At 40.9% G+C, this 26,457-nt stretch overlaps 3 protein-coding genes across 3 annotated transcripts in view; all 3 read right to left on the bottom strand.

The window, feature by feature from the left end:
- The window catches only part of LOC107041521, a 5,646-nt gene extending 1,642 nt beyond the window's left edge, over window positions 1-4,004 (bottom strand). Inside the window, exons 1-3 of the mRNA XM_015262116.1 lie at window positions 3,895-4,004; window positions 3,303-3,537; window positions 3,110-3,216 (exon numbers count right to left, since the gene is read on the bottom strand). Coding sequence (XP_015117602.1) covers window positions 3,110-3,216; window positions 3,303-3,537; window positions 3,895-3,967 — 415 coding nt within the window. The 5' untranslated portion in view covers window positions 3,968-4,004. The remainder of the gene's footprint in view (window positions 1-3,109; window positions 3,217-3,302; window positions 3,538-3,894) is intronic.
- Window positions 4,005-5,726: 1,722 nt separating this feature from the next.
- LOC107041463 (sodium channel protein Nach) lies at window positions 5,727-12,776 on the bottom strand. The gene is made up of 10 exons (XM_015262047.2): window positions 12,610-12,776; window positions 10,841-11,047; window positions 10,433-10,598; window positions 10,196-10,341; window positions 10,015-10,126; window positions 9,235-9,541; window positions 9,099-9,149; window positions 6,812-6,995; window positions 6,627-6,733; window positions 5,727-6,129 (listed from the first exon to the last, which is right to left on the bottom strand). The coding sequence occupies exons 1-10, from the start codon at window positions 12,774-12,776 to the stop codon at window positions 5,999-6,001; spliced, it is 1,578 nt and encodes a 525-aa protein (XP_015117533.1). The 3' UTR covers window positions 5,727-5,998.
- Window positions 12,777-13,053: 277 nt separating this feature from the next.
- The window catches only part of LOC107041525 (serine-protein kinase ATM), a 16,278-nt gene continuing 2,874 nt past the window's right edge, over window positions 13,054-26,457 (bottom strand). The window contains exons 2-4 of the mRNA XM_015262121.2: window positions 22,148-24,478; window positions 15,553-21,493; window positions 13,054-13,393 (exon numbers count right to left, since the gene is read on the bottom strand). Of these exons, the coding sequence (XP_015117607.1) occupies window positions 13,215-13,393; window positions 15,553-21,493; window positions 22,148-24,478 (8,451 nt within the window). The 3' untranslated portion in view covers window positions 13,054-13,214. The remainder of the gene's footprint in view (window positions 13,394-15,552; window positions 21,494-22,147; window positions 24,479-26,457) is intronic.

Here is a 26,457-nt window from a genome sequence, read left to right as displayed (position 1 = left end):
GTGTGACTTCTGCTCCAACCTTTTTCGTGAATCTGACATTCATGTTAATGATTCAGAGGATATGACACAAATATCATCATTCTTGTTCTCTGCAATTTTTTAATTTGGATATTATTATTATCATTTTTTGAAGCGAAAAAATTGATCATGGTTTTCATTGTGTCGCATTCAAATTCTATAATCTCATAATTCTAGCTATTAATTCTAATCAACTTTGGAGGAAACATTACTAAACGCAACATTAGTAAAGTTGAATAATTCTATTTTCGATTTGGACAATTATAATTGCTTTAGCATCCGAACTATCCAATAATTTTAGGTACAGAATATTCATATATTGAATGAGAATTTAAGGAACTTGAGAGTTTTTATCTCCATGCTGTTAAAAAATGTTGAATCGCAGTTAATTTCCAGTGAACTTTTACATTTCAAGACTTGTACCTCTCTAACTCTTAAAATTTACTATTAAACTGTCCTTAAAATTTTAATCTTTTTTTTCAACAGTATAACTGCTATGTACTCATAATTATGAGCAAATATTTAAAAAATATGTAAAAAAAATGGAAAGTCGACTTTTTGAAGTAGACTTTCCATTAATGAAATGAAATGATTGAAAAAATTGCGATTTTCGGAGACCATGACTATGTTTTTATAAATGATTCCATCATAATCAATTTTTCACTCAAAGATGAATTTTTCCTGAATTGTAACTAATTTTTCGGCTCCAAAAATCACACCAAAATCAATTTTATGTGAAAAAATTATATTTTTCGGAAATTTGAGACATTCTGTTATTAATTCCTAAGAAGAGAATGTTGGTAAAAGCAAGTATTTATTGAATTTTGTTCGAACTCCGCTAATTATTTATTCAATTACCCCATTCTTTATTTTCGAGCTTTTCCTAGCCAATTTAATTGGTAAATTAGATGATTTAAAATCTTTGAATAACAAGTATTCCAACTTTTTTATTCCATGGAGAATATTCAATATTCTTTGATTTTGTGGTTTAAGTATTGATTTCATTACACAAAGCTTCTAAAAAAAAATTTAATAAAAAAATTGAAATCAAATTATTTACATAAGTCTCGAATTTGGTCTGAATCATTTAGAAAAACATGAGATTTATTTTACTTCCGAATGAAAGCAATAAAATCATTCCATTTTTACATTTCAAACTTGTTGCTTCCGAATGGGACCATTTGTCGAATCCGAAAATGCCAATTTTTGAATCAGGATAACTACTTTTGGCCTCAGAAGTTCGAATATACAATTTTTAGACCATGTCCGTATGTATGTATGTATGTGTGTGACCGATGGTTTTTCTACGATAATTATGATTTAAAATATGGTTCCTAATCCCATCTTAACCAAGTTCGATCATGAGATTGATTCCCGAGTCGAATAATTGGACCTGACAAGTTCTACTTAGGTCTTTCCGTTCAGAAGTGGATAGGTCTTGGGAAGCCTCTTCCCAAGTGCTTCCGAGACCTTTCTACCTCTGGTTATGTCCCATTTCAGCACTTGTTAGGTGTAAGCAGGACTTGTATTCAGACTTTCCAAATCCTTGCCGNTCAAAATCGACTTGAGCGGTTTTACGACTTCGCTACTGATATAAATATCCTAGACCACAGAAATAAAAGAACAAAAATCATTTTGGTTACGTTACTTTTATCACATTGGAAGTACGAAGAAAATCCAAAACTGGGAAGCCATCGAGATGAATTTCAATCGGAACATCATTAGCCACTAACAATTTGCCACCAGCAGTGACTTTGCTTTTGTTTGAATTTCTCGTCATTTTTCGTATAAAAGTTCTCTGCAGTTTTTTATTTACACTCTCTTGTTCTTTCTATTATTTTTTATTAAAACGCCGGTTACTGCAGCATTCCGCCGTTGTTTACTTTCGAAGGCAGCCAATGTGGCGAGCGGTGTACAGTCACTCGCTAAAGTTTGCGCCTGCACTCGGACTATACTTTGACTTATCGAATGTCCTTGGAGCGTACCTCACTGATCCCTACTAGTCCATACGCAATACCCCCTTACCGCGTGCACTAAAAGGGTGGAAGAATATCATCGTTTTTTTTTATGTTGTTTGGCTTGAACAAACCGAATCTGTTGATGTTTTTTCTCTCCGACCGTGCATCTGAAAGGTATTAACAATCCAATTGCTTAAGCCGAGTTCGCGGGACAACTATGAGACATGAAGAAAAATACTTCGAATAAAAGATCTTGCTTTCGTTGAGTTAAACATATTTCATCTGATGGTTTTTTTCTTATCCAAATTATTCAGCGAAATATTGAGAGTCAAACGAATCGTTCCGTTGAGCGACGCGGGGCAGAGTGGGACGTTGCGGGGTACTGTGCCCCATGCATTTCCACGGGGAATTTGAATCCCGGATATCTCGAAAAATAATCGAGACACGGGAGAAATCGATAACAGCAAATATGTTCAGTTTTACAAAAGGAACATCTTTTGTTGGAACTATTTTCCTNCACCGAGTTCGCGGGAGAACTATGACAGATGAAGAAAAATACTTCGAATAAAAGATCTTGCTTTCGTTGAGTTAAACATATTTCATCTAATGGATTTTTTTCTTATTCAAATTATTCAGCGAAATATTGAGTGTCAAATGAATCGTTCAGTTTGCGACGCGGGGCAGGGTGGGACGTCGCGGGGTACTGTGCCCCATGCATTTCCATGGGCAATTTGAATCCCGGATATCTCGAAAAATAATCGAGATACGAGAGAAATCGATAANAGGGTGGGACGTCGCGGGGTACTGTGCCCCATGCATTTCCATGGGCAATTTGAATCCCGGATATCTCGAAAAATAATCGAGATACGGGAGAAATCGATAAGAGCAAATATGTTCAGTTTTACAAAAGGAACATCTTTTGTTGGAACTATTTTCCTGTATCTCTGGTAGGTTTCAAGCAAACTCGATTCAAACAATTGAATTGTCAATAACTTTTGGATGCACAGTCTCAGATAAAAAACACTGACAAATTTGGTTTCTTCAAGCCAAACAACATGAGAAAACACCGTGATCTTCTTCCGCTACGAAATCGTTACATCCATCATGCATCTTCCCGCGGTTTTTCGACTTACGACAAATGTTCTCGCCTTCGCAACACTCAGTTGCATTTCTAGGTTGATAGCAGCCCTCTTTGAATTCGTCGAAGGGGCAGTCAACCACAGCGCACTCGAATCCAACTCTGGAATTGAAAAAAAATTAGATTCAATTAATCTCAAAAATCGACTCTCATGAATTCAAATCTTTTCATCAATTCTGGACACTAACACTCCGTCATTATCCTCACACACACATCCAATATCGCATGGCTGTCCATCCTCGGGCCTCAGGGACTCGCCAATATCATACTCATGTCCATTCACTGAACATTTATTGGGGGTCCTCTTCTCAACATTCTCACAGTTGTATTTATAAGGGCAGCAGTCCCCCTCCTTGTATATCGGCGTGCACGACAGCTCCTCGTAGTATTTCAAAGGTCCCTTGCATTTACTCTTATCACACGCTGTTGTCAAAAAATATTATCAATGCATTATCAAAACGGTAAAACGGTTCAAGTAACGATTTTGATCATTGGCCAGCTGCCAGTGAATATCTCGGAATCTAAGGGAGATAGCAGAATTTGGGTTAATACGTTTTTTATAGCCCTCAATTCGCTCTACAAAAAAGGTTTTCACAAAAATTTTGCTATCTCCGTTAGGTTCGCAGACATTCCTCTAAACCGCAGCTGAAGCATGGATCCGCTTAAAAATCAACGATTCATTCTAAAATTTTCAAAAACCGTAAGCGCAGATTTTTTTAACAGGTCATGTCGATATTCTGAAGTCAATGGAAAATTTTCCGACGAGGAAAATGTATTTACGTTGTTCCGAAGGGGCTGCAAGCGCAGCTGCGAAGCACAAACCGCAAATGAGAAAATTAACTCGAGTGTTCATGGTCAGTAACTGGCAAACAATCAGTGCACAAGTCTGGTCAACATGTTTTATATAAGTGCAGGCGGTGGGGAGGCTTGAGGTAAATATCATTGGGCACCAGTGTGGAATGAGTGTTATCTCTGCGAATGTCGTGAACTATCATGTTAATGCGTGTTCATATGTTTGGATAATTTATTATCGTTCATTCGACACACACATAACACATAGTTTATTCAATTCTTGAAAAATTAATGGTTAAAGGAGTGATCAATAAAGAAATGTGTGCAATCTTTGGTGTTCTTTATTAATTCAGTGCTGACATTGTTTTTGATTGAAGTCATGGAACCGAGCACTTCTATTTAAGAAAAACGCATAGATAAGCTACGGAATTTATAAACAAATATTCAATGCAAAATTCCACAGTTTATCTGGGGTCTTTTTTTCAATAGAAATATTCAGTGGAAAATATTCTTTTAGGAAAAATCATTAGAATTCGATTTTTCGATATGTAATTCAATAGAATTCCTTTAAATAGAATAGAATTCTATCAAATTATATTATTCTATTTGATAGAATTCTATAAAATTCTTTTCCATTAACCCTCGATCGGTCGCGTCATGGCACGAGCGCCGTTCTGTCTCGATTTTTATTTTTTACGCTGAAACGTTGTTGAGAAAAAATCTGAAAAAATTGGAATTCCTACTTTCCACCATGTCAAACATTTAAACAATATTTGTTCTGTGCATCTTTGCACCGATCAAAAATTAAAATTCCTTAAAAATTCGACTCGATGAAAATCTCTGTGTTTAACCTCTAAATGACAAATTTTCGCACCGAATGGAAATAAATTTTTGAATAATGTTTTCACTTTTCTCGTTTTATACTCATATTAGTTGTTAGTTGGAGGTTCAAAGTTACTCGTTTAATCATAAATACATAATTTTTTTGAACTTTTTTTTTTCTCAAAATGGTAAAATAAACGGAACGGCGCAGCGCTCATCACGCGACCAGATACGTTTGGTGGAGAGGTGCGACCACTCGAGGGTTCAATAGAGTAGAATTTTTCTAATAGAATTGAATAGAATTTGATTTTTCTCCACAACTTATTCTATCGAAATATTCTTTATAAAAATTTCTCAACTTAAATTTTCCAAGTTTTGAACAACAATATGGGAAAAATTTACCAAATTCATGCCGAGAATTCGCAATCGCAACGTAGATGTGGGAGCCATCAAGTGGTCTCTCCACTAACTACTCTTAGCGGGCAACCAATGAGATCACTGGATTCTCTTTGATCTCATTTGTTGAGTTTCATCATTGGTTCCCTCCGAGGGATCTCATTGGTTGCCCCCAAGAGTAGTTAGTTGAGAGCCCACTTGGTGGCTCCCACATCTACGTTGCGATTGCGAATTGTTACAGAAAATATCTCAACAGCAAAAGTTATATACACTACAAAAAGTGGGTACTAAATTTCAGTACCTTTTGACTACGTAAAGTGAAACTAATTGAAAAATCATTTCATTTAATTGTTTTCTTAATTGACTGACTTTCAGGGGGAAAGGATCAGAATTAGAGGGATTTCTGACCCTTAAATTTTGATAATATCTTACATCAAAATGTAAACATGTAAAAATGTCAAAAGTTAGAAACATGAAATTCAAGTAATTTTTCCCATGAAATTGTTCCAATACAATAGTTTAGTGTGTTCATGCAAATATCTTCTTCAGCAGGAGCTGGAAAGACGGAGTTAAGATACAAAACAAAGAAAAACACTGAAATGTCTCTTCATGATCATGTCTATTCTTTTATTCACAATAATCCTCTGAGCATATTCACAACCTCTCAAATATAAATGCTGGAATAATAATTGTAACTACATCTCTACTGTGATAATGAATGGTGTTATCGTCTTTACATCAATGTTACATAATGCATATTTAAGGTGATTCTACAATGCAAATCATTACGGGGAATCCCAGAATCCGACGATATCTCCGGAACTACTGAGAATATGGCATGCAGCGGCCCCCGAGAATATGGTAATGAGTGCATTTAATGGGAGAATCGTTGCTTGTTCCGCATGTAGGTGTCTGTGATGAGGCGAACAATGAAGAAATATATTATTTCGAATCCAGACATTAGACTGAAGCCCGCGAAGAGCCCTAAGAGTCCTCCGAACGAAGCTAAAATCCAATTCGAAAATAAATTTGAATGTAAAGCAGAAATGAAAGGAGAGCTTTTTGTTCAACAAAATTTAAAAAATCAAGATGCTCTCACAGACGAAAAAATTTCATTGAAAAAATCAATAGAATTTCAGCATTCTCTAAATTTTTTTCTATTGAGAAATTTTCGATAGGAATTCCTCCACATGAATCTTCTAAGCTTTTTTAACTTTAGTTTTGTTCTCGTTTGATTAAAAAAATCAAACAAAAATTTAGAAAATTTGGGCAGGGGAATTTCTATAGAAAATATTTCAATAGAATAAATTGAATAGAAAAATCGGATTCTGTAGAAAAAAGTCTGATTCCTATTGGAGAGAAAGCGGATAAGCTGCTGAATTTTTCAACAGAATGAGCCAAGAACTAGACGAAAGTTCATTAAAACCCCAATAGAATTTTCTAACAAATTCAATCGGTTTTTCTATGAAATTTTTTCGTACGTACAATTTTCATTGTCATACCGAATAAATTGCGCCAATCGTAAGAGATATTCCTTCGGTACTGAATCGACACTAAATCGCTGAAGAATATGTGCACAAGGCTCTGATTTTTAATATCCAAATCGTGACTGAAAAAAAAATCAAAATCGTCGAAGAAATAATGGAAAATCGTCGATCAGAGTCAATGACTCGTAGATGATTCTTACAAAATGTCCCGCTGATTGTAGGAGTTGGACCTATCGAGGGCCCCGGAAGATTCCTCGACCGGATAACGATACAAAAGGCAGTCGGGTTGACAGCCACAAGGACGACTGGAGTCACTCAGGTATGGGGACGTAGTTATAATACTACTGGACAGCTGAGTACCTGGGAAGGACGTCTCAAAGCGGCCTGGGGACCGAGGAAAACATATGAATCAAATCAATACCATAAATTATTCATACGAATGACATCACATTGTGTGCAGCTGAAGAAATTCTCACTTGTAATACCACAAGAGCTTCAAAATTATCGGGTATTTTCCGATAGGTTCGTTTGTATGCAGGGAACCTTGAGGAAAATACCCGATTAATTTTGAAGCTCGTGTGGTATTCGGGGGATTATTTTTCCAATCCAAATGTCGGGCAATATAATTGGACCATGAGACGAAACTCACAATTGAGAAACGAAAATTGTATAATTAACACTCATTTCGAATAAAAATGCTCGGATTACCACAATTGAATTCAATCTGTCAGTTTGACGAGGGGTTAATTCGACTGCGTGATGTTTTGTTTTTTATATAGCAACTACCAGAGAAAATTATCAAAAAATTATCAGTTGAAAACCCTGTAGCTTGTACCACGTGATGTCGAATAGGCCAATTATATTGCCCGATATTTGGGTTGGAAAAATAATCTACATAAAAAACCGATTCAATTAGTAATAATTTAATTAATTTGAAAAAAAATGAAATCATCTTTTTAATTAATTATAAATATTCAATTCATTTTATTTAATTTATAGGGGGCTACGGCCTCTTCTCGCACCGCTCGCCAACCCCTATATTGCCCCATATGACCTCCATGACCCTAATTTGGACCCTTATTCTGATCCCTGTGACCCTTATTTCGACCCTTAATTTTGCAGTCTTAATTTCGAGTACCAAATTTTCATCACCATAAATCGATTTGGATTTTTATATTTTATTTATTGTCCTTGCCATATACACCCTATTCGAGTTTTTACATATTTGCGGTTTCATGGACTGACTTGCTGTTCAACCGTGTTGCATTGTACCCCAGGAGCTGTACCTCACGTACACACTGATAGAAAAGATTTGTTATTGGTAATGAATGGATTTGGTTGGAAGCTAGGGTCTATTTGGCCTCACCAAATGTTCATTCGTTAATAATTAATAAATGCATATTTGAGAAGCTCTGTTTGAATCGACTTTCATCTTTCATGTGAACCATTCGATAACTTTTTTTTTACGGCCTTTTAAGTCTTCTTTTCGAGTCTCATTTCGACACTCTACCCAACCCTATGCATGCGGCTGTGGATTCTACACTGTACCGCATTCGCACTCCTACAGAACATAGGAGTAGCATGGGAAACCACAGGGAACCCATGCCGGTACAGGCGGTTACTCTATTAGCAACCTCCCGCTCGCCGGAGCTTTCCGTTGAAAAAACTCGGTTCCACAGGGAATCGAACTCACAACCTTTCGCACACTTGCGTCTAGCCCACTGAGCCACCGGCGTCGGTTCATTCGTAAACTGTTAACGAATATTTATTTGGTCATATTCAACTCTACCATTCGTTAATAGTTAACGAATCTCGTTTGGAATAAATGAATCATTCTATCAGTGCAGACTCTCCTTATGACCAAGGGAAACCATCGACCGAGTTTCATCCGACAATGTTTTCCTAACACTTCTCCAATGATTCTCGGTGTTCAGACTTCTGTTCGATGGTTTCCGAAAGATTAAAAATCCCAATTGCCCGAAGCCGGACTCGAACCCGCGCTTCACAAGTCCCGCCGTCCGGCCCAGCGATTTAGCCACTTCGGCCACCGTCGCCGGTATTTTTGGATTTTTATAATATAGAGATATTCTGATTTTTATAATGTAGAGAGATTATTACATTTATATTTATTATTGTTAATTTTTGTCGCGATTATTTATAACTAAAATACCAATCAATAAATTAATATACAGTGGACTTCCCTTAGCTCTTACTTTCCGTAGCTCGGGCGTGTCCTAGCGGCGGGGAATGTGTCCCCCACCGCACTAGTGACGTCATGCACGAGAGGGGAAGCGTTGTGTGTCGTCAGCCGGTATGTTACAGCGTTCTCTCTCAGATAATGACGCTGTCTCTCTCGCGTAAGCACGTCCCTGCGCATGTGGAGGTGGTAATTCCCTAGCTCGAGTTCTTGGAATCAGACCCCCGAACGCTATGAGCTAGGGGAAGTCCACTGTAATTGCTCAATTGAATGAAATTAATCAACCTTACCTTTATTATAATTAAGACATCGTACGTCTCTCAAATCACAAACTCTCGTTGCTAAAAAAAATGAGCTTTAGAATTCAGTGAATGGAGTTGACCTCACGTAATTCGATAAATAGTCTTCTGTTTATAAAGTATTCACCATTTTGGGGGTAATAATATGGGACACAGTTGCATAATGCTTTCATGATGGTGGCTCGACACTCAGCAATACAATTTGTGTACGAGTATGTGGCGTAAGTCAGATTGCTTGGGCCCTCTATGGTATTGTATTTGGCATCCCCTTCATCACTGAACATGCACTTCCTAGTTCTGAGTGCTAGCTTCCTGACGTCATGAGTTGTGTGTGTTTCCTCCGGAGAAATACTGAGGAACACTTGGTACCCAGAGGCTATTATCTTACTCTCTGCGTTCCAGTCAGGGTAGTCATACGAATAGTGCATTTGAATCTAATGGCGAAGAGAATAAATGATGAACAAAACTACTGAAATGGGGGGAAAACTTTGCGTCATGAATTCTCAGTCAAAAAGGGATAGAAAAATCCGAAAAAAACCTTAAAATATTTGTTCTCTTCATAAAAAGCGGATGAAGTGAGTTGAGGGCGATTGGAAGAGGATAAATAATTTTAAGAGATGTTTGAAAGTACGAGGTGGAGCCGCCGTCATGCGGAAGGAGGAGACATCCAAGATGGCGGCGCCCACACCTATCAACCACTTCGCATTTTTGATTACTTGTTAAAATTATTTATTCCCTTCAGATCACCTCCAACTCGGTTCATTCAGTTCCGGGAAGATGAACAAATGTTTTAAGCGATCCGTCAGATTTTTTCATCCCCTCGAGGCTGAGAATTCAAGGCGGAAAGGTTTGTCCGCACTTTAACCGATTTTTTCAACTTCCGGGGACTCTTAAGAATATATTGCACCTTTGATCCATAAGCGCCTAGTATCGTCGCAAAATAATCCGTCGGCTCTGGATTTAAGAGAAGAGTCAATCCAGTTTGATATCCACACGCGGTAATTCTCTTCGGAAATGTTCTAAAAATTTGTAACAAAAAAATGAATTCCCAATGGAGAATTTTACGCCCAGAAAAATCAGAAATTTACTTCTTCTTCTCCGCTCTCGTTGAAATGTAATTGAAACTGCAGCAGACACCGTCTCGAGACAAAGTCTCCCTGAATAATTTCTCGCAAGCGGTGGGAATCCCCTTCCACTTGCAGTGGAGAATAAACTCCGAGCAGTTTTGCGATACCTGATAAGAATTCCATCCTCGATTTTGATATTTTTCAATGAAGGTCACAATAAAGTGGATAAAAAATTATACAATTGAACATTCTACTTACCGCTCTGACTACATCCGCAATAGAATAATTATTATCATCGAAAATGTCCTGTAAAGTTGTGAAATTCGACTTTAAATTCCCCCCGAAAACCCCTGGATCTAGCAGTTCCAGTAACAATCGCATTTCATTTATGACGTACTCTTGACTCAAAGCTTTCGGTAGTTTCCTGCAAAATTGTGTGATCTTCCAATCTTATTAAATTATGAACAATCGAAACAAAATTCAAGACTTTTTGTAGTTGAAATTTTTTTCCATTCACTGCACGATTAAAACGTAAAGAAAAAATGAATGAAATTTGAATAGAAACTTTTATTCTTTAAATAAACTATTTTTTAGTGATTGAAATTATTTGAAAATTTCAATCGGTAACGAAATATCAATTTTTTAAAAATGAATTATGTTATTTACAGGCCTTTCACGAATTTCCTAGTTTTATTAAATGACATTCGATTGAGATTGCAAATAGTTATTGCTGGAAAGGGATAATTCCAGATTCCTCTGTGCGTCGATTCGATGACTGTTAACGTCGCCCGGGATGAGTTGTACACCCAGGCGGTGTGCATCAGCACTGCAGCGCAGGACAACGCGCTGAATACTATTATGCCCCAGATAATTCTATCAATTAAACAATTACAATGCGTGAAACGAATTTCTTTAAAAAATTTATGTTCCGAGATGACATTCATGTTCAGAAAAAAATTGATCACAAACAAGCGAGAAATTGCTCCTGTATTGCGTATAGTGTAGTCATTTTTGCTAATAAATTAGCAATATGCTTCCGAGTAGTCATTTTGCTCATTTTTTTCCATTGTATATTATTCATAGCCTATTTTATTTTCTTGAATTGAATTAATTTCTTTCCAACTAATTGTTTTAGATTTTCCACTCAATGAAATTCTAAAAATTACTGAAAATTTCGAAATATTATTAGGAATATTTCATTTATACATAATTGAATGCATTCAAAATATCACATTTAAAGAACTCATCACAAAGCTAACTTTCAGGGGAATTCATGAAAAATTCGAAATTTCCAAAAATTATCCTAAAAATCAAATTAACCGAGACCGCTATTGTAACCATCTTTTAACTTCGTCATAGTCGCATTGAAACAACATATTAAGCTACGATTAAATTTATTTAAAGCGCAATATCCAGAGATATCTGCGGAATTTTGATTTTCGAAAAATACGAAATTTTGGAAAAAATTTACAGAAATCAAAATAACGATTATTGCTATGGCTTTCATCTTCGAACTCGGTCAAGAGGACATCCCAACGAATTTTTGAAGCCGTCATTCAATGAATTTAGAACCTTTTTTTTTAGTTATCGTGTTACAACTAAATTTTGAAAAAGTTCGAAAATTAAAAAAATGAATCAATGGATTAAATTTTAATTAATGGTGATGGATAGGTCTTGGCAATACTTTCATTTAAGAAAAAAAAAGATTCAATTCCATCGATTCATTAGCGCGAAATTGACGAAAAACGTTGTCACATGCATACATACATACATACATACGGAGGGACACGATCTAAAAAATACATTTTCGGACTTTTTGGACCATAAGATCTATGCGCGCGCTTATCTATTCATTTGTTGAAATGAAGAAATGGAATTCATTAAATTTCATTTCCTCATGAGTACCTTATAAATACTGATAATGAATCAAAGAGAATTCGACTAATGATTGAAGTGAATAGCGAAGTAGAGTAAAAGAATCTATGAAGAATTTTTCATTTTCAATTAATTATCTTCAATTTATTTAAATAATCGGTCTCCATAAAAGGACAGAATTTATTAATTTCACCGATGATATATATATACATGTGAAATATATATATGACATGAAAAAAAAATTTACCACTGAAGAATTTGAAATTATGTCACTGATGAATTTGAAAATGCCGCGTTTTTTTTTGTGAATAACTTCGTGTCACATATAGACCAATCGGAATTAAGGATTAGCGGGCAGACAGTTTCGAGATATTTCGCTATAAAACAACTTCACGTTTCTTTCATCTTTAGTAAATAGGATAATCGGTCGATATAACACAAAAAATCCAACGCTTAAATTTGAACGATTACAATGCTTCCATTCGGAAGCAAAAAACGAAAAATTGACGAATCATGTTGTTGAATTAATCAAACTATTAAATTAATTGAGTGCTAATTACCTTTCGGTCTTCGATCGTTTCTCCTCGACCATGTACTTATACCCATGAAGTCCAGTTTCCGTGCAAAATTCAATCGCTTGTTTCTTCAGAGTTCGCGCCAACTGACTTGAGCGCAATCTCGGCGAATTTTCGAGAGGAATTTTTTTATCATTCGATTTCCCAATCATTTTGAGAATGTATCCTACCTATTTATTTTATTTCTTCTTATGGGATGAATTGAATTGTAACCGTTCTTCTTACAATGTTTCAATAGAACTGAACTAGATTTCAACTTTATTCATCGATCGCGATGAACACGACTTGAGTGCCTACGCAATTCATTGATTATTAATATCATCACTGTGTTTATTCTCCTCACACGCGAAGTGTTGATGTTTCCTGGATGATAAACCCTGGAAGTGATTACCAAATGTTGGCAATAAGGGGAATAAAACAATGAACATGTAAAAAGTATGAAAAGATTTTATTGCTAATCACCAGGATAAAATTGTAACTTTATGATAACGAAATCGAACGTTACAAATATAACGATGTTGAATATAAAAATAATGAGAACAAGCACTGGGTATTAAATATGTAATTAAACATTTATATCACAAAGCAATTTAGAGGTACGCCTGCCAGCCGCAGAAAATCCGCGAAAGATTCGCAGGATCTCTCGCCTGTTGGATTAATCTCTCGACTTGTCCAGCGATGCTCGTGGCTATTCCTTCTTCGGTACCATGGAGCTTCTGATCAATTCTTAATAATGCTCTTTCCGCCATTTTGTTCGTTGGCTTCACGTCTGGGGAAGAATTGTTACATAAACTTCACTTTTTTTTCGTTTTTCTTTGTATGGCAAACAAACATTTCAGTAGCGAAGCGGTAAACTGGGTTAAGTCGATTTTCACTCTTGGCCAGTTTTTGACGATTATCTCGGAATCCAAAAAAGATAGAAAATTTTTTGTTCTAACGTTGTTTGAAACGCAGCAAATAAGTCGTTATCTAATGTTACCGGGCTCAACGGAAAATCTCAACCGACTTCGGGACCCTTCAGGTTCACGGGCAAATCACGAAGCAAATCGCCAAATATAAAATTGCAGTAAGGGAGGGTGTGCCTGTAACGCCCACCTAAGGGGAAATGCCAGGTTTATATTTTATATTTCAACTTGAGTATAAAAAACGTATTTGTGAGACTTCTTTAACTATTGAACTCGTTATTCTCGAAGTGTAGACGCCTAATTCTCTTTAGAATCCACAAAATTGATTGAAAATAAAAGAGAGAGCCTATTGAGCGGTACTACCCACCGTCGGGTAATACCGCTCGGCACGATTCCAATGCCGCTCATAGGGTTTTGCGTGTATCGCTCGCGCCGCAACCTAACCTGTACTCGCGTGCTGTCGAGCAACTACGTGGCCGATCCTATGAGCGGTATTACCGGCTCCGCTCGGCGTCAACAAAATTGTTGATAATTATTGACATGAGTGGAGTTTTGAGTTCGAATTGGTCTCAAATTACGCGTGAAAGTACCACGAATCGAATAACCACAGTTTAATATGAGAACTCAGCGTTCGAAATTATCAAAAAACTTAATTACAAGTCCACAAATTTTGCACTGTAAAGACCTCAAAACTTCGTTACGTATTTTTTCATATTCAAAGTGGTAAATAAAGTGAAATTTTTCCGACAATCACATCCTATCATCAAATTGTTCATGATCAGGAACAGAAAGAAATTTTCAAGTTGATGGTTGTGGAGAAAATCGGGTGAGCGGTATTACCCGCTGAGCGGTACAGACACACCCTCCCCTAGTATCAATCTTTTCCTTAAAGAGTATACATCGGTTAGTCCGAGAGTCACCTATAGAGTACAGTATCAAACTAAACGAGTATCGAGTACATCACCAAGTATTATATTGAGTCTAGCGCTGTGCAGCGTCTCTATTCGATTCAATTATCAATTAATTCTGAGTTAACTATCAATTATGTTGAGTCAATCATCAAGTTTAATATCGAGAGAATCTCTAGTGCAGTGAAAAGACTATTATCAAATTGATATTAAGACATTCATCAATTCGTGTATCCCTGAAATCAAGACGCGTGGCTTGCGCCACAAATAAAGTACATCACCAGTGTTTTGTAAACCGCGTGTCTTTAATTTTCACCCTTTCCATATCACGTGTCCCCGATCAGCCCTAATATTAGCCTCAATCTCTAACAAACCTTTTTTGTAATCCTTAATTGACCCTACAAAAAAGGTCATGAGAAAAATTTTGCTCTCTTTTAGATTCCAAGATATTCATCAAAAACTGACCTAAAGTCGAAATCGGTTTAACCCGGTTTACCACTTAGCTACAGATCTTTCAGAGGGGGGGGAAGGAGGCTTTAAAAATGGCGGCAACTCCACCTCGTATTTTTAAACATTTCTTAAAATTATTTACTCTCTTGTGATCGCCTTTAACTCGTAACATCCGGTTTTTATAAAAGGAACTAATTTTTTAAACCATCTCCCAGAATTTTCTATCATCTTTTGGCAGAGAATTCGTGACGCAGATTTTTTTGCACATTTAGTATGCTGTGTCTACATTTTCATTTATCTATTCTCACGTCAGCAGTATCTTATTCATCTACTCGCGGCGTCAGACTAGTAAAAATACATTTTCTTTTGACCTAAATTCAGTAGCAAAGCGGTAAACCGGGTCAAGTCGATTTTGATTTTTGGCCAGTTTTTGATCAACATCTCGGAACCTAAGTGAGATAACAATATTTTTCTCATGACCTTTTTTATAACCCTCAATTGGCTCTACAAATAAGTTTATGACAAAAATTTTTCTCTTTTAGACTCTGAAATATTCGTCAAAACTGGCCAATAGTCAACATCCAGGACTTAACCAGGTTTACTGCTTCGCTACTGAATTCAGCCTAGGTTACCTGCATTAACTTTTGTAAAATATGAACCCTTACCTTGCTCCCCGGAGTCGCTAAATCTGCTCGAGTCCTCGCTCTGCATCTTGTACGCCTTGTACGGTGATATGCTCCAGGAGAACAATGGATCATAAATGAGCACCTGCAGTAGGGTGATAATCATCTCCCTCCTGTCCCTCAACACCCCCATAGTCTCCTCGCAGCACCTCCTCATAACCCCCTCGACCCCGGAGACCCCCATAGCGGCCTCCATGTCCCTCGTCAACCTGAACGGAATGGTCTCAGGAATGGGCAGGACCTTCCCTTGTTCAAAAGCAATTCCAAAATCGATGTGCACGATCTCAGCAGTCGTCTGATCAATCAGTATATTACTGAAGTGCCTGTCCCCAAGTCCCAGGATGTACCCCACCATCGATGTCGTCGCTACACTCCTGACATAAGCCATCCTCCTCTCGAACCACGTCTCGGGTGAGGGAAACTTCTCCAGGAAAAAGTACTGAAACGCCGGATGCAAGTGCTCGCAGATCGTGAGGTAGACCCTAAGTCGCTCCTGATCTGTATTGTTCTTCGCGTTCTCGACCATCGCCCGGCATTTTTCAGGCTTCCAATCCCTCTCATGATATCTCTCATGCAATCCGTCAGGTCCCAGCAGCACCGAGCTCATGGGGATCGTATTGTCGCACCACTGGAGAACACCCGACTGCTGCGATAGGGAGACAACCTTGTACGTCCTGATGTTCAATTTTCTCCGCTTCGTTTCTTTCGAGCTCCGGAACATTGAGTTCATGACAGTGAACACCTGCTGCATGATGCTGTCAGTCTTGATGTCAGCATCCACCTTGATCACTTGGTTATAGATGACACCGTTCATCCCTACGCAGTAGATCTTCTTGGGGGCGTTGATCCCTCCCAAAGTCTCGAAGCTCCTCTTGAACTCCAGAATGCCAACAACATTGCTGTAATTGCCATTAGGTTGCACTTGTAGGTTTATCGTCGGCACCATGCAGTTCTGGAAGTTCTTAATCCTGTGGATCTGCTGATTATCAGGGATCCTCATCTCCATTCCAGAACGCTTTTTATCGAATTGGTAGTAAGCCAGCATCATCAAAGCTTCTGCCATTCTCGTCATCTCCTCGATGATCTTTCTTATGTCGGTCTGCATGAGGTCCTCGAGGATACTTTTAGCTGCGTCGACTCGGACAGATTCCGAGGAGGTCATCTTCCTATGGAATTCGTTATCTTTGTTGGTATTGCGGAGGGATAGTAAGCCCGGAAGAACGTGGTGTGGATGTTCCTTCGCACATCTCCTGATGAGAGAGTTGATCTTCGTTGAGAAGAGACTTCTTTCCGTGCTGATGTGAGGAGCCAGCTGCGGGATCAATGCTATGAACTTGTGGCTAGGGATCAAGTGGAGGTACTGCTCGAGGATGTCATTCAGGCCCTCGTGTTCCATGTTTTTGAACCAGAGAGAGACTAGCCGGAAGACCAAGAAGTCGTTGTAGTCGTCGTCGATCAGAATCTTGCAGTAGTACTCGACAGCCAGGGTCAGGTACATACTCTGTTCCTTCTGGATCTTCTCGTACTCGGCCGAGTCGTTCTTATCGGTCTTCTCGTTCTTGTTCATCGCGGAGATAACATGCCTGTCGCCTTTCGGTTTCGCCCTCAAACCTCCTTCTCTGACGAACTTAGCTGTCTGCTTCAAGCTCTCAAATAACGGTGTCTTCATGAATTCAGTGGTGTACTCATACTGAGCGTCTGCGAACTGGGCAAGGGCAGCTCTTGTATTGTTGAGGTTCTTGAAGTCTTCAAGTGTAGGAGAGGAGATAGACTGGATGATCTCGATCGATCGTTGGTAATGCTCCTTGATGACTTGAGGAGTCTCCGATTTGGTCTCCGCCATCCACTTGCCCCAGAGTTCGAGACTCAGAGATAACAACCTCGGGTTGATCTTGTTTTCAGGCTTCGTGATGAGGTTTCGAAGTAAGAACTTAGCTATCGTGTGGTCACTCCTCGTCCAAGCGAGAACAGATTCTCGATAGTTCAGACGATCCTTCATCTCCTCCGAGAGATCCGGAGTTCTTCCTAAGGATTCCAAAGCTCGTCCTGCTATGTGCAAGTAGCCCTGGGCTTGCGCAACTCGAGACAGCTCTAGGTAAGTATCAACGATCGAATTCTTCAAAGACAAATCACTACCGGATTTGTGGCCAATCTTAAACATTGCTATCCTCTGTGAAAGGATGGGTTCGATGTATGGGAAGTCATTCATGTTCGAGAGGTTCTGTTGCCTCCAGTCGGAGATGACCTCCGGCCAGTGATCAATGCTCTTGTGATGCAATTCTTCAACTTCACGCAACATTTGGAGTTTCAAGAGCTTCGGGTAGATGGTTTGGCTGCACTCGAGGCTGATGTTCCTCAAAGAATTGATGATACTAAGTCTCGCGTTTTCTATGGAACTCTTGACACCCGAGGAATCGCCCTCGTGGAGACACTTGAGGGAGTGGTAGTGGTGGTACTCGTAGTCACTGCTGGTTATGGTCGTCTTGCTGTCGGAGGTCGGCTTGCAGAGCATGTTCCAATCGGCGAGACGCCAAGCCGTCTCGTAAGCGTACTCTTCTACATTCTCTTCGTTCTTAATCGTGCTGAGGTATTTACTTAGGAGGTGGTCTAGACCCGTGTGTTGTAGGGCGTTGATCATGCCTCTAGAGCAGGACAAGCCTGAACTAAGCTCCACGTCCTGTGCGGTCATGGCTATGTCCCATTTATTGAATTGAATGTAATGTTGAATACGGGAGGACTGGTCCTTGAGGTGGGAAAGACCGCAACCGTGGATCGAGTCGGGGTCTCCGATCTTGATAAACGCTTCGCGAAGGATCTCTTGGAGGGCCTTGCCCTCATCGGGACGGGCCTCGCAGAGATGATCGATCACTGATATGTTGTTGCGGGGTCGGAGGGACATCTTTAACGCCTCGGAGGAGAGCTCCGCGTACAGGAGGGAGGTGAAATACGCCGAACAGTATTGGGCGGCCTTCGCGATGGGGAGATAATTCAACTTTGACTCGAAATTGTTGGACGATTGGATACGGAGGAAGTTGACAATGTTCAACATGCACCTAACCGACTCATGACTGAAGACCTCCATCCTCGGACTGACAGGCGAGAACGTCTGCTCGGTAAAACTCGCTGCCTGGAAGTAGCCCTCGAAAAACAAGTTGATGCACCCACAAACATAATCCAACAACTCCTCGGCAGTCTTCGTCAGCAAGAAAATCAACCTGGGAAGAATGCTCTCACAGAACTCCACATTCAACCCGCACACTGGAATCAGGGAGGAGGTGTACAACTCCTTGAAGCAGCCGAGAACAGTGCAGGTGATCCTCTTAATCCAGGAGGAGTACGAGTCTCCACCCTCGCCCTTCCAGATGTCGTTGTTGTGGATGAAGCACATCGCGCACTTCTTTCCGTCCACCTCAACCCCTCTGGCCCTCGCAGTCGACTTCATCAGGAAGGGACGCGTGTTCTTGAGGATCGTTAACATGGCGTCGCCTGGACCGCCCTTCCCCAGGTCCTTCTTATACTTCTTGATGATTTGCTGCCCCCAATGGGAGGAATACACCTTGTACAAAGCGGCTGACGATGCCTCTCGCAGTTCCAAGCTGTCTTCTATCAGATGATCCGACAGCTTTGAGATTATCGTCTCCGTCAGCATGTCGATCGCTTCCGCACTCTCCTGCAGGTGTCCCTCCTCAGGGTGCAAGATCATTGTCGTGAGATCCGTTGGCCCCAGCTCTCCCAGACATTTGGAGGCCTCCAATGTCATGTTCACGTTTGAAGACTCAGTCAGCTTGATCAGTCTGTACGTCAACCTGTGTAAGACACTGGAGGCGCAGTCCTCGGCGAAGCCCCTGAGTTTCTCCAGGTCCTTGTACATCCTCTGGAGTTCGTCCCGATGCTCTGACAACTGCTTCCTCAAGTGCACTAGCCCCTCAATGCTGCAGCTCAGGGTTTTCTCCTGTCCTGCGTTGAGAAAGTGCTCCATCTCACTCGCCAACGTCCAAGTCTCGTTCCTCGCCTCCTTCAGAGAGTTGTAGACCGTTCGAATCTCGTCGAACTCCTGGGTGTTTGGGAACGCCCCCAGGGTCTTTATCGACTCCTGAAGGTCTTCTGTGCTCTCAGTGATCAACAGTTTCAGGATTTTAATCGCCTGTTTGTCCTTAGAAGACTGAATCATCGAGATTAAATTGGTTGTCAAGTAGTTGAGGATTCCAGAGACCTCTCTGGACCTCGAAGGGAGGAGTTTCTTCAGGAACTGGTACATGAAATCTAAGACAATCTGGAGGAAGAGCTTGTTGGTGTCCTTGAGGAAGTGAACGAGGGTGTAGGAGATATCACGAACGACGAATGTCGACATTTCGTTGAAGTACTCCTCGCCAATCTCAGACATCAACAATTGGCAGAAGAAGGAGTAGTGGTGGAAGACTTTTAGTTTGTACTCTATCATAGTTTGGTCATGGATGTTCCTGACGAGGGTGGAGAGTATCTTCTGCACCATATCAGGATGCTTAACAATCAGATACTGAACCAGAGAACCTCTAGACTCCCCCATGACGCATCTCTTCAACTCATCCAAACCTTTCACGATGACTTCGCATCTGAAATTGGGAACCGTCATCTTGGGAAAGTAAACGGACACCTGGAAGGTCTTTTTAAAATGATCTCGGTCATGGAGCCTCTGAAGAAAATCCAGCAGTACGTCTGATAGCTTCTCCTCCAGGAGCTCTGAAAATTTTCTGACATATTTGAAGGGCCCAGAATTTTCTCTCAACTTGACATAAATTTCCTCGAGATAGCGACGGGCGTCTCGATCAGGGACTTTGACCATTGCTGCCAGCATCCAGGAGAGAATAGCTGGAAAATTATCCTCGATGGCTTTGGCAAAGGGAACCCCCAGCCTCTGACACAGCGTCTCGATCTTATGGAACTCATGGATCTCCAATTTGATTAGGATGAATATCCCGATGTAGGTCTCATAGAAGTCGACCTCAGAGGAGCAGTTGGTCATCTTCCAGAAGTTTCCTATGGACACCCCCTGCTGCATTCCAGTCTTCATCAAGTCGTAAAGATTATTCCTGATCAGGGTCAGTCGTTCGTTCTCCCTCGGGATAGCAGCTGAGAAGATCTTCTTCATGAGACTGATCTCTTGACCTCTCTTCGTGTGAAGTCTGAACATTATGTTGAGGGCCTGAGGATGGAAGACTCCACTGGCGTGAATGACGGTTCCCAGGACGTAGAGGGAAGTGACTGTTCGATTCACTTCCTCATCCTCAAGGGCTTTTGGGGACAGATCTTGGTTGACTACGAAGATGCTGTTGGTTTTGCTCATCTCCATCTCCTCGATCTTCTCGACGAGGTGCTTCTTGTGGACAATGGGAATCGCGTTGGAGGAGAACATCAAGTGAAGGATCTTCAAGGATTCCATACGCACAACGTAAAGATCAGAGCAGACGTACCTGAAGAGTTCTTCAGAGGTCATCAGGTGAGGACTCGACGAGGGTTTCAGCTTCATTATTCTGTACATGGCTTCCAGATAAGTGGTCTGGATCACAGGTCCTGAATACCCCTTATCCCGAGTGTTCACTGAGGCCTTGAGGACTCCTAGGAGACCCTCGTAATCGATCTGGATTTTCGAAAAAAGCTCAATGAACCCTGGGAGAAGCTCAAGAATGCCTTTCACCCCGTGGAAGTCGTTATCCCACAACTGGAACAGGCCCAGGATGAAGTTGCCGATGTGGACGGGGAGATCATTGGGGATGAAGAATGCAGGTGGAGTTTTGAGAATTGATTGGAGAAGGGCGAGAGCCTTCCAGAGGTTTGTGAGGAGTTTTGCCTTGTAAATTTCGGCTTTCAAGAGGTTTTTCAGGACTTTAAACTGACGTTCGGAAATTAGAGCGCCAGACTGGAGGAGGGAGAAGGCCGTGAGGACCTGTCAATGGGAAGAAAATCAATTCATTAACTATTCATATCATAAAGGTGATGTGATGTCATATAAAGGTATAAGGGTCGTGTTGCCTAATGGGGGTAAGCAGTGAATTTCGAGAGAGGAAATTCCCGTGTTCCCGGTAGCTCAGCTGGAAGAGCACCCGACGCAATACTGGGAGGTCCCGGGTTCGATTCCCGGCTGGGGTCCGTGATTTTTTCTCTCGATTATTTTAATTTCCTTTGAAGTATTCTGCTCTGAGGATCGTTGGAGGGTTACGTGTATGCGATGAGGGCCGCGTACAAGTTATATGAAGTTCACGTGTGGGTGATATGAGGGCCACGTAAAGGTTATATGCAGGTCACGTGTATACGATTAGGGCCGCGTAAAGATTATATGAAGGTCAAGTGTGGGTGATGTAAGAACTACGTAAGGGTTATGGGAAGGCCACATGTGGGTGATAAGGGCTACGTGAGGGTTATTTGAAGGTCACATGTGGGTGATAAGGGCTATATAACCGTTATATAACGATCATGTAGAGGTGATATGGAGGTCAAATAAGATAAAGCCAACAAAACATTGAAAATGGCGGAAAAAGATAGTCATATTAGAGTGAAAATAAAATGAAAAATAATTTCCATGATAATTCTTCTGTCTTACTTGATGAGTTCCAATAGTTATTTGTGACTCCTTCTCCTCGGACGAGCTCTTCATGTCAAAAATCCTCTCGTAATACTTGATCCCCAACTGTCGCAAGTCACTCGGTTCACTCTTCTCCTCAAAATTCAGGATGAGAAAGAGACACTTCAGTATTTCCCTGGGTGTACCCTCCAGAATTATCGTGGCTATCCTCTTGTGATACTTCGACGAGAACAATGTTACCAACGCCTTCAGGACCCCGACCACGTGAGCATCCCCTCGCTTCAATTTCCCATTCTTACTCATCATCTCCAGAACATCCGAAAATTGAATCACAAATTCAGAGATTAATGATTCCAGCTCCCCGCACTCCACCTCTAGCTCGAGAAAGTTGGACAGACACTTCGCGACAATTGTTAATCTGGAGATGATGGAGCTGACGTCCTCTGGTAGTTCTCCAGGAAAGTCCAGAAGATCGGAAATCATTCCAAGACAGAAATTGAAGTTTCTCTCTGCAATCGATAGCTTGAGGGGCTCTGCTTTCTCCGGGCACTTGACAACTTCCCCATCAAACAGATCAGTCTCGAAGTCCAGGGATAGATGGCACTTCTGGATGGAGTCGATACACCTCAGATCGTCCTCATGGAACTCCAGTAGCTCAACTTCCCCGGGAATTTGGAACCCGGCGAATCGTCTGTCCCAGGTCTTCAAGACGAGCCCAGTGACGAGTTTGGTGACCTTTTCAAGAGCATCAGGAGAGAGGACCCTGCACCCTGGGACCTCCAGGCCCCACCTGATGAGCCTCTGCCTGTCCGACTGTCCCTCCCACCTCCCAGAATTGGGGCTCGAGTCCTCGAGGATGACTACGTGACTGCAGAGAACCAAAAGAGTCTCGACACTCGAGCTGGACCACTTGATGGCATTCGTGAAGTAGAGATTGACAAAAGCATTGACATTGTGAACCCCTCGGTACTCTATCAGCATCTGCAGCAGCTTGTGACCCTCCACCTCGTTGTGACCCTTTCCCAAAGTGATGAGAACATTATCAAAGATCTTGTCCCAGTACTTGCTGCTGCGTTTCTCAAGATTCCCAAAGCTTGTCCTCTCGATTTTGATCAGTGTTCTCCCCAGGTGACACAGGGTATCCATTACTTTGGGCTCCTTAGTGGCTTCGGTGAACAGCTCGCTGGTGATCTTCAGGATCGGCTGAAAGTGGGAGGCTTTGAGGGTCCCAGGGTACTTCGTAAGGAGAGTTGTGAGGAGCTGCACCACTGGCCAACGATTCTCTAGATTTTTCCCGCTGAATTCCTTATCGAAGAGGTCCAGGGGTGACTGAATGCTGTGGAAGAGCTTGCGACGTTTGGCTTGGGGACCCAGTTCTCCATCATCGTCGATTGTTCCATTGACAACCTCATTTTTATAAGCCTCGTCCACCAGCACCTGATGCAGCACCTCAGTTCCCAGAGCCAGGAATCCCTTCTCCAAGAGCATAGGCTCCAGCCCCCTGAAAATCGAATTCTGGATTGTCAGCATGATTCTTCGCCAGGTCGACCAGCTGTTGGCGTATGACGTTCCCTCTGCCCTCGTGGCCCCTCGGGGGTGATGCAGAAGGACGATGTGGTACAGCAGCTCGTCTCGTTCTCTTCCTCCTGCCGTCAGAATGCTCAGGACTGAAGGCAAGAGTTTCTCAGTGAATTCGCACAACGTGCGACGATTCTCCGTTCCAATCTGTTGGATTATCGTCGTAAGGAGTCGAGAGGCTGGGTTGAGGAGCATCGAGGGGTTGATGACGACGTCATTGAAGAGCTCCAAGAGGAAAGGAAGGAGGGCCAGGACTTCCTGGTGAAAGTCACCTCTTTGGCATCCGTAAAGGACGATCTTCCTCACGATTTCGATGAGAATCGTTTTGTTCGAGTACTGGGACTTGTGGAGGCTCACGGAGATGTCCAGGAGGTTCCTCCAGTCCTCCAGGGTCATCTGGGCTCGGTACAGGGTGTTCGGGAGGATGCAGTCGTGGAGGATCACCATGTACTCGTTGTGGCACTCCTCGTAATTTGGACCGGTTAAAATTTCGTTTACCAGCTGCATCAGGTTGGTGAGGTCTAGGTAGACCGCCGTGGGGGTGCTTGCGTAGCGCATTATTAGGGTTAGGATGCTGCAACAACTGCTTTGGCGTTGTAACGCCGGCCTTTTGCGGTCCCTTGTACACTTCGTGAGGTTCACAAGGCACTGGTGGCAACGCAGGAGGAGGGAGTTCCATGTTAGGGGGTGCTCGAGGGTCAGGGAGTTTGTGGTAATGTCAGCGCGCACTGACGTGCTGGAGAGCGTCTCCTGGAGTTCACTGAGACCTTTCTAAAAGGAGACGAGGGGTCCTTTTATTTATTGACGTGGACACGTCTGTGGGTGCTTTGTGGGGGCCTTGGGTCAATGACTTCGTTCGATATAAGTATGAGGGATTGAGCTCTTTGCAGAGATTTCTGATTTTGTTTTAAGCCCTCGGTGAATTATCTTTCGAACGTGATCGTGGTTTTTTGCTTTCGAACGGAAGCCTTGTATTTGAGCGATTTTTCGATTTTCTAATTTTGATGGCAAATGGTATAGAATAGCAAAATGTCATGACTTTGAGCATGTACTGTGGCATTGTCCAAATTGCAATCAACAGAGAATCAAATTGTTGTACAACTGACCATAAATACATAGAAATCATTTGTAAATACCTTAAAGAATGTGAATTAAAAATCTAAAATGAAAAAAGGATACCAACTGTAATAAGTGTAACAAATTGAGAAATGTAACATAGCAATGACAGTGTGAATAATCTGTAATTAGGATTTCAGCACTTTAAATAATGAAAAAAAACTGTATTAAATGTTATGAAATGTAAAGAAATGATGTTTTTAAGGTCATGTCTGTATGTATGTGTGTGACAACTTGGGTTTTTGGTGATCAATTTTTAGAAAATTCTACATAAATACGGTGGAACTTGTCGATAAAAGTCTGCAATTTTGGATCGTGGTAGCTATGATTAAGCTTCACTTTGTTGCACAGTTTCAGCTCGATCGGTCCAGTAGTTCCTGAGATATAACAACTTCTTTGAATTTCGTTTTTCCTCAATATCTCAAAATCTACTCCACCGGTTTCAATTTTTTTTTCAAAATACTCGTCTCCATGGCCACAATCTAGATCAATCAAAATATATTGTACATACCCGTTCAGAAAAAATTTGAAGATCAATATCTTCAAATTTTTCCGTTTTTTCACGAAAAATTTTGTTTACACGATAATAAAAAATGGAGATAGCGAATTGAAATTTTGTATGCTTCTAGCTTTTACACCATAAAAGGTTGGTATTGTGGATGGGCGCAATCGGCCGAACGGTTTCGGAGATATTTAAACTTTTGCATAAAGCTATTTCATTAAAAGGTTGAATATCTTCCTGTAGACACCCTGTAGCATGTGGTTACGATTGTATACCTGTCACAAGGACAGGAAATTGTTACGGATCCATTTAGAAGCTGACTACCAATGAAATTGGTGGAAATGAAAAAAAAGAAAAGGATTAATAACCCAAAAAGTAACGGTCAGATGCCTTCTGTCGGATGGGCTCGAACCCCTCCTTGTTTTATTTTTATAATGTGAAATGATTTCCAATTGCTGTTCAGTTTTACATAGCCCTGGAGTCTCCAAAAATTATGATTGTACAATCAAAAAAACGTTGAAAAAAAGCTGAAGATTTTCAAAGAGCTATTTTTTAATAATATTGGGAAATAAACCCAATAGAGAGGAAATTGCAAATTATTCATTTGTCACAGTAGTCGATGGCTGTCAGATCATTAATTATCAGGATAAATTAATGACGCTGAAGTTAGCAGCCGACTTGGCAGCGAAAGTTCAGGGCCGTAGCAAGGATCTGTGGGGCCCTATACCTCAATACGAAAACTGAAAATTGTTCCTATTTCAGTTCTAAATTCCGAAATGATCTGAAACAGCCTCCCCATTCTCCACAATATGATCAACCCCCTTTGTTCAGGCCAAGGGGGTGGTAGGGAGATGAAAATCTCAATTTTTGTATTTTTTTTGGGAAGAAAAAATTTCTGCACCATAAATAGCCAGAACCACCAGCAGATTGTTATAAAAAAAGATTAAACGAAACACCCTCGACCCCCAGGAAAATGATCAAGTCTTTCAGATTGGTCCAAGGGGGTGTTAGGGGGTGGAGAAATGAAATCTTCGCGTTTTTCGGGCGAAAAAAAAATCTCCGACTAATAATACGCAAAACCACCAATAAATATTGATGAAAAAATACTCAGCGCAACTCCCTCAACCCTCAG

This window comes from Diachasma alloeum, unplaced genomic scaffold (assembly GCF_001412515.2).
Source record: "Diachasma alloeum isolate Michigan unplaced genomic scaffold, Dall2.0 Dall_scaffold_00366, whole genome shotgun sequence".
In the NCBI taxonomy this organism is placed as follows: domain Eukaryota; kingdom Metazoa; phylum Arthropoda; class Insecta; order Hymenoptera; family Braconidae; genus Diachasma; species Diachasma alloeum.
This window is presented reverse-complemented; position numbering and strand designations above follow the sequence as displayed.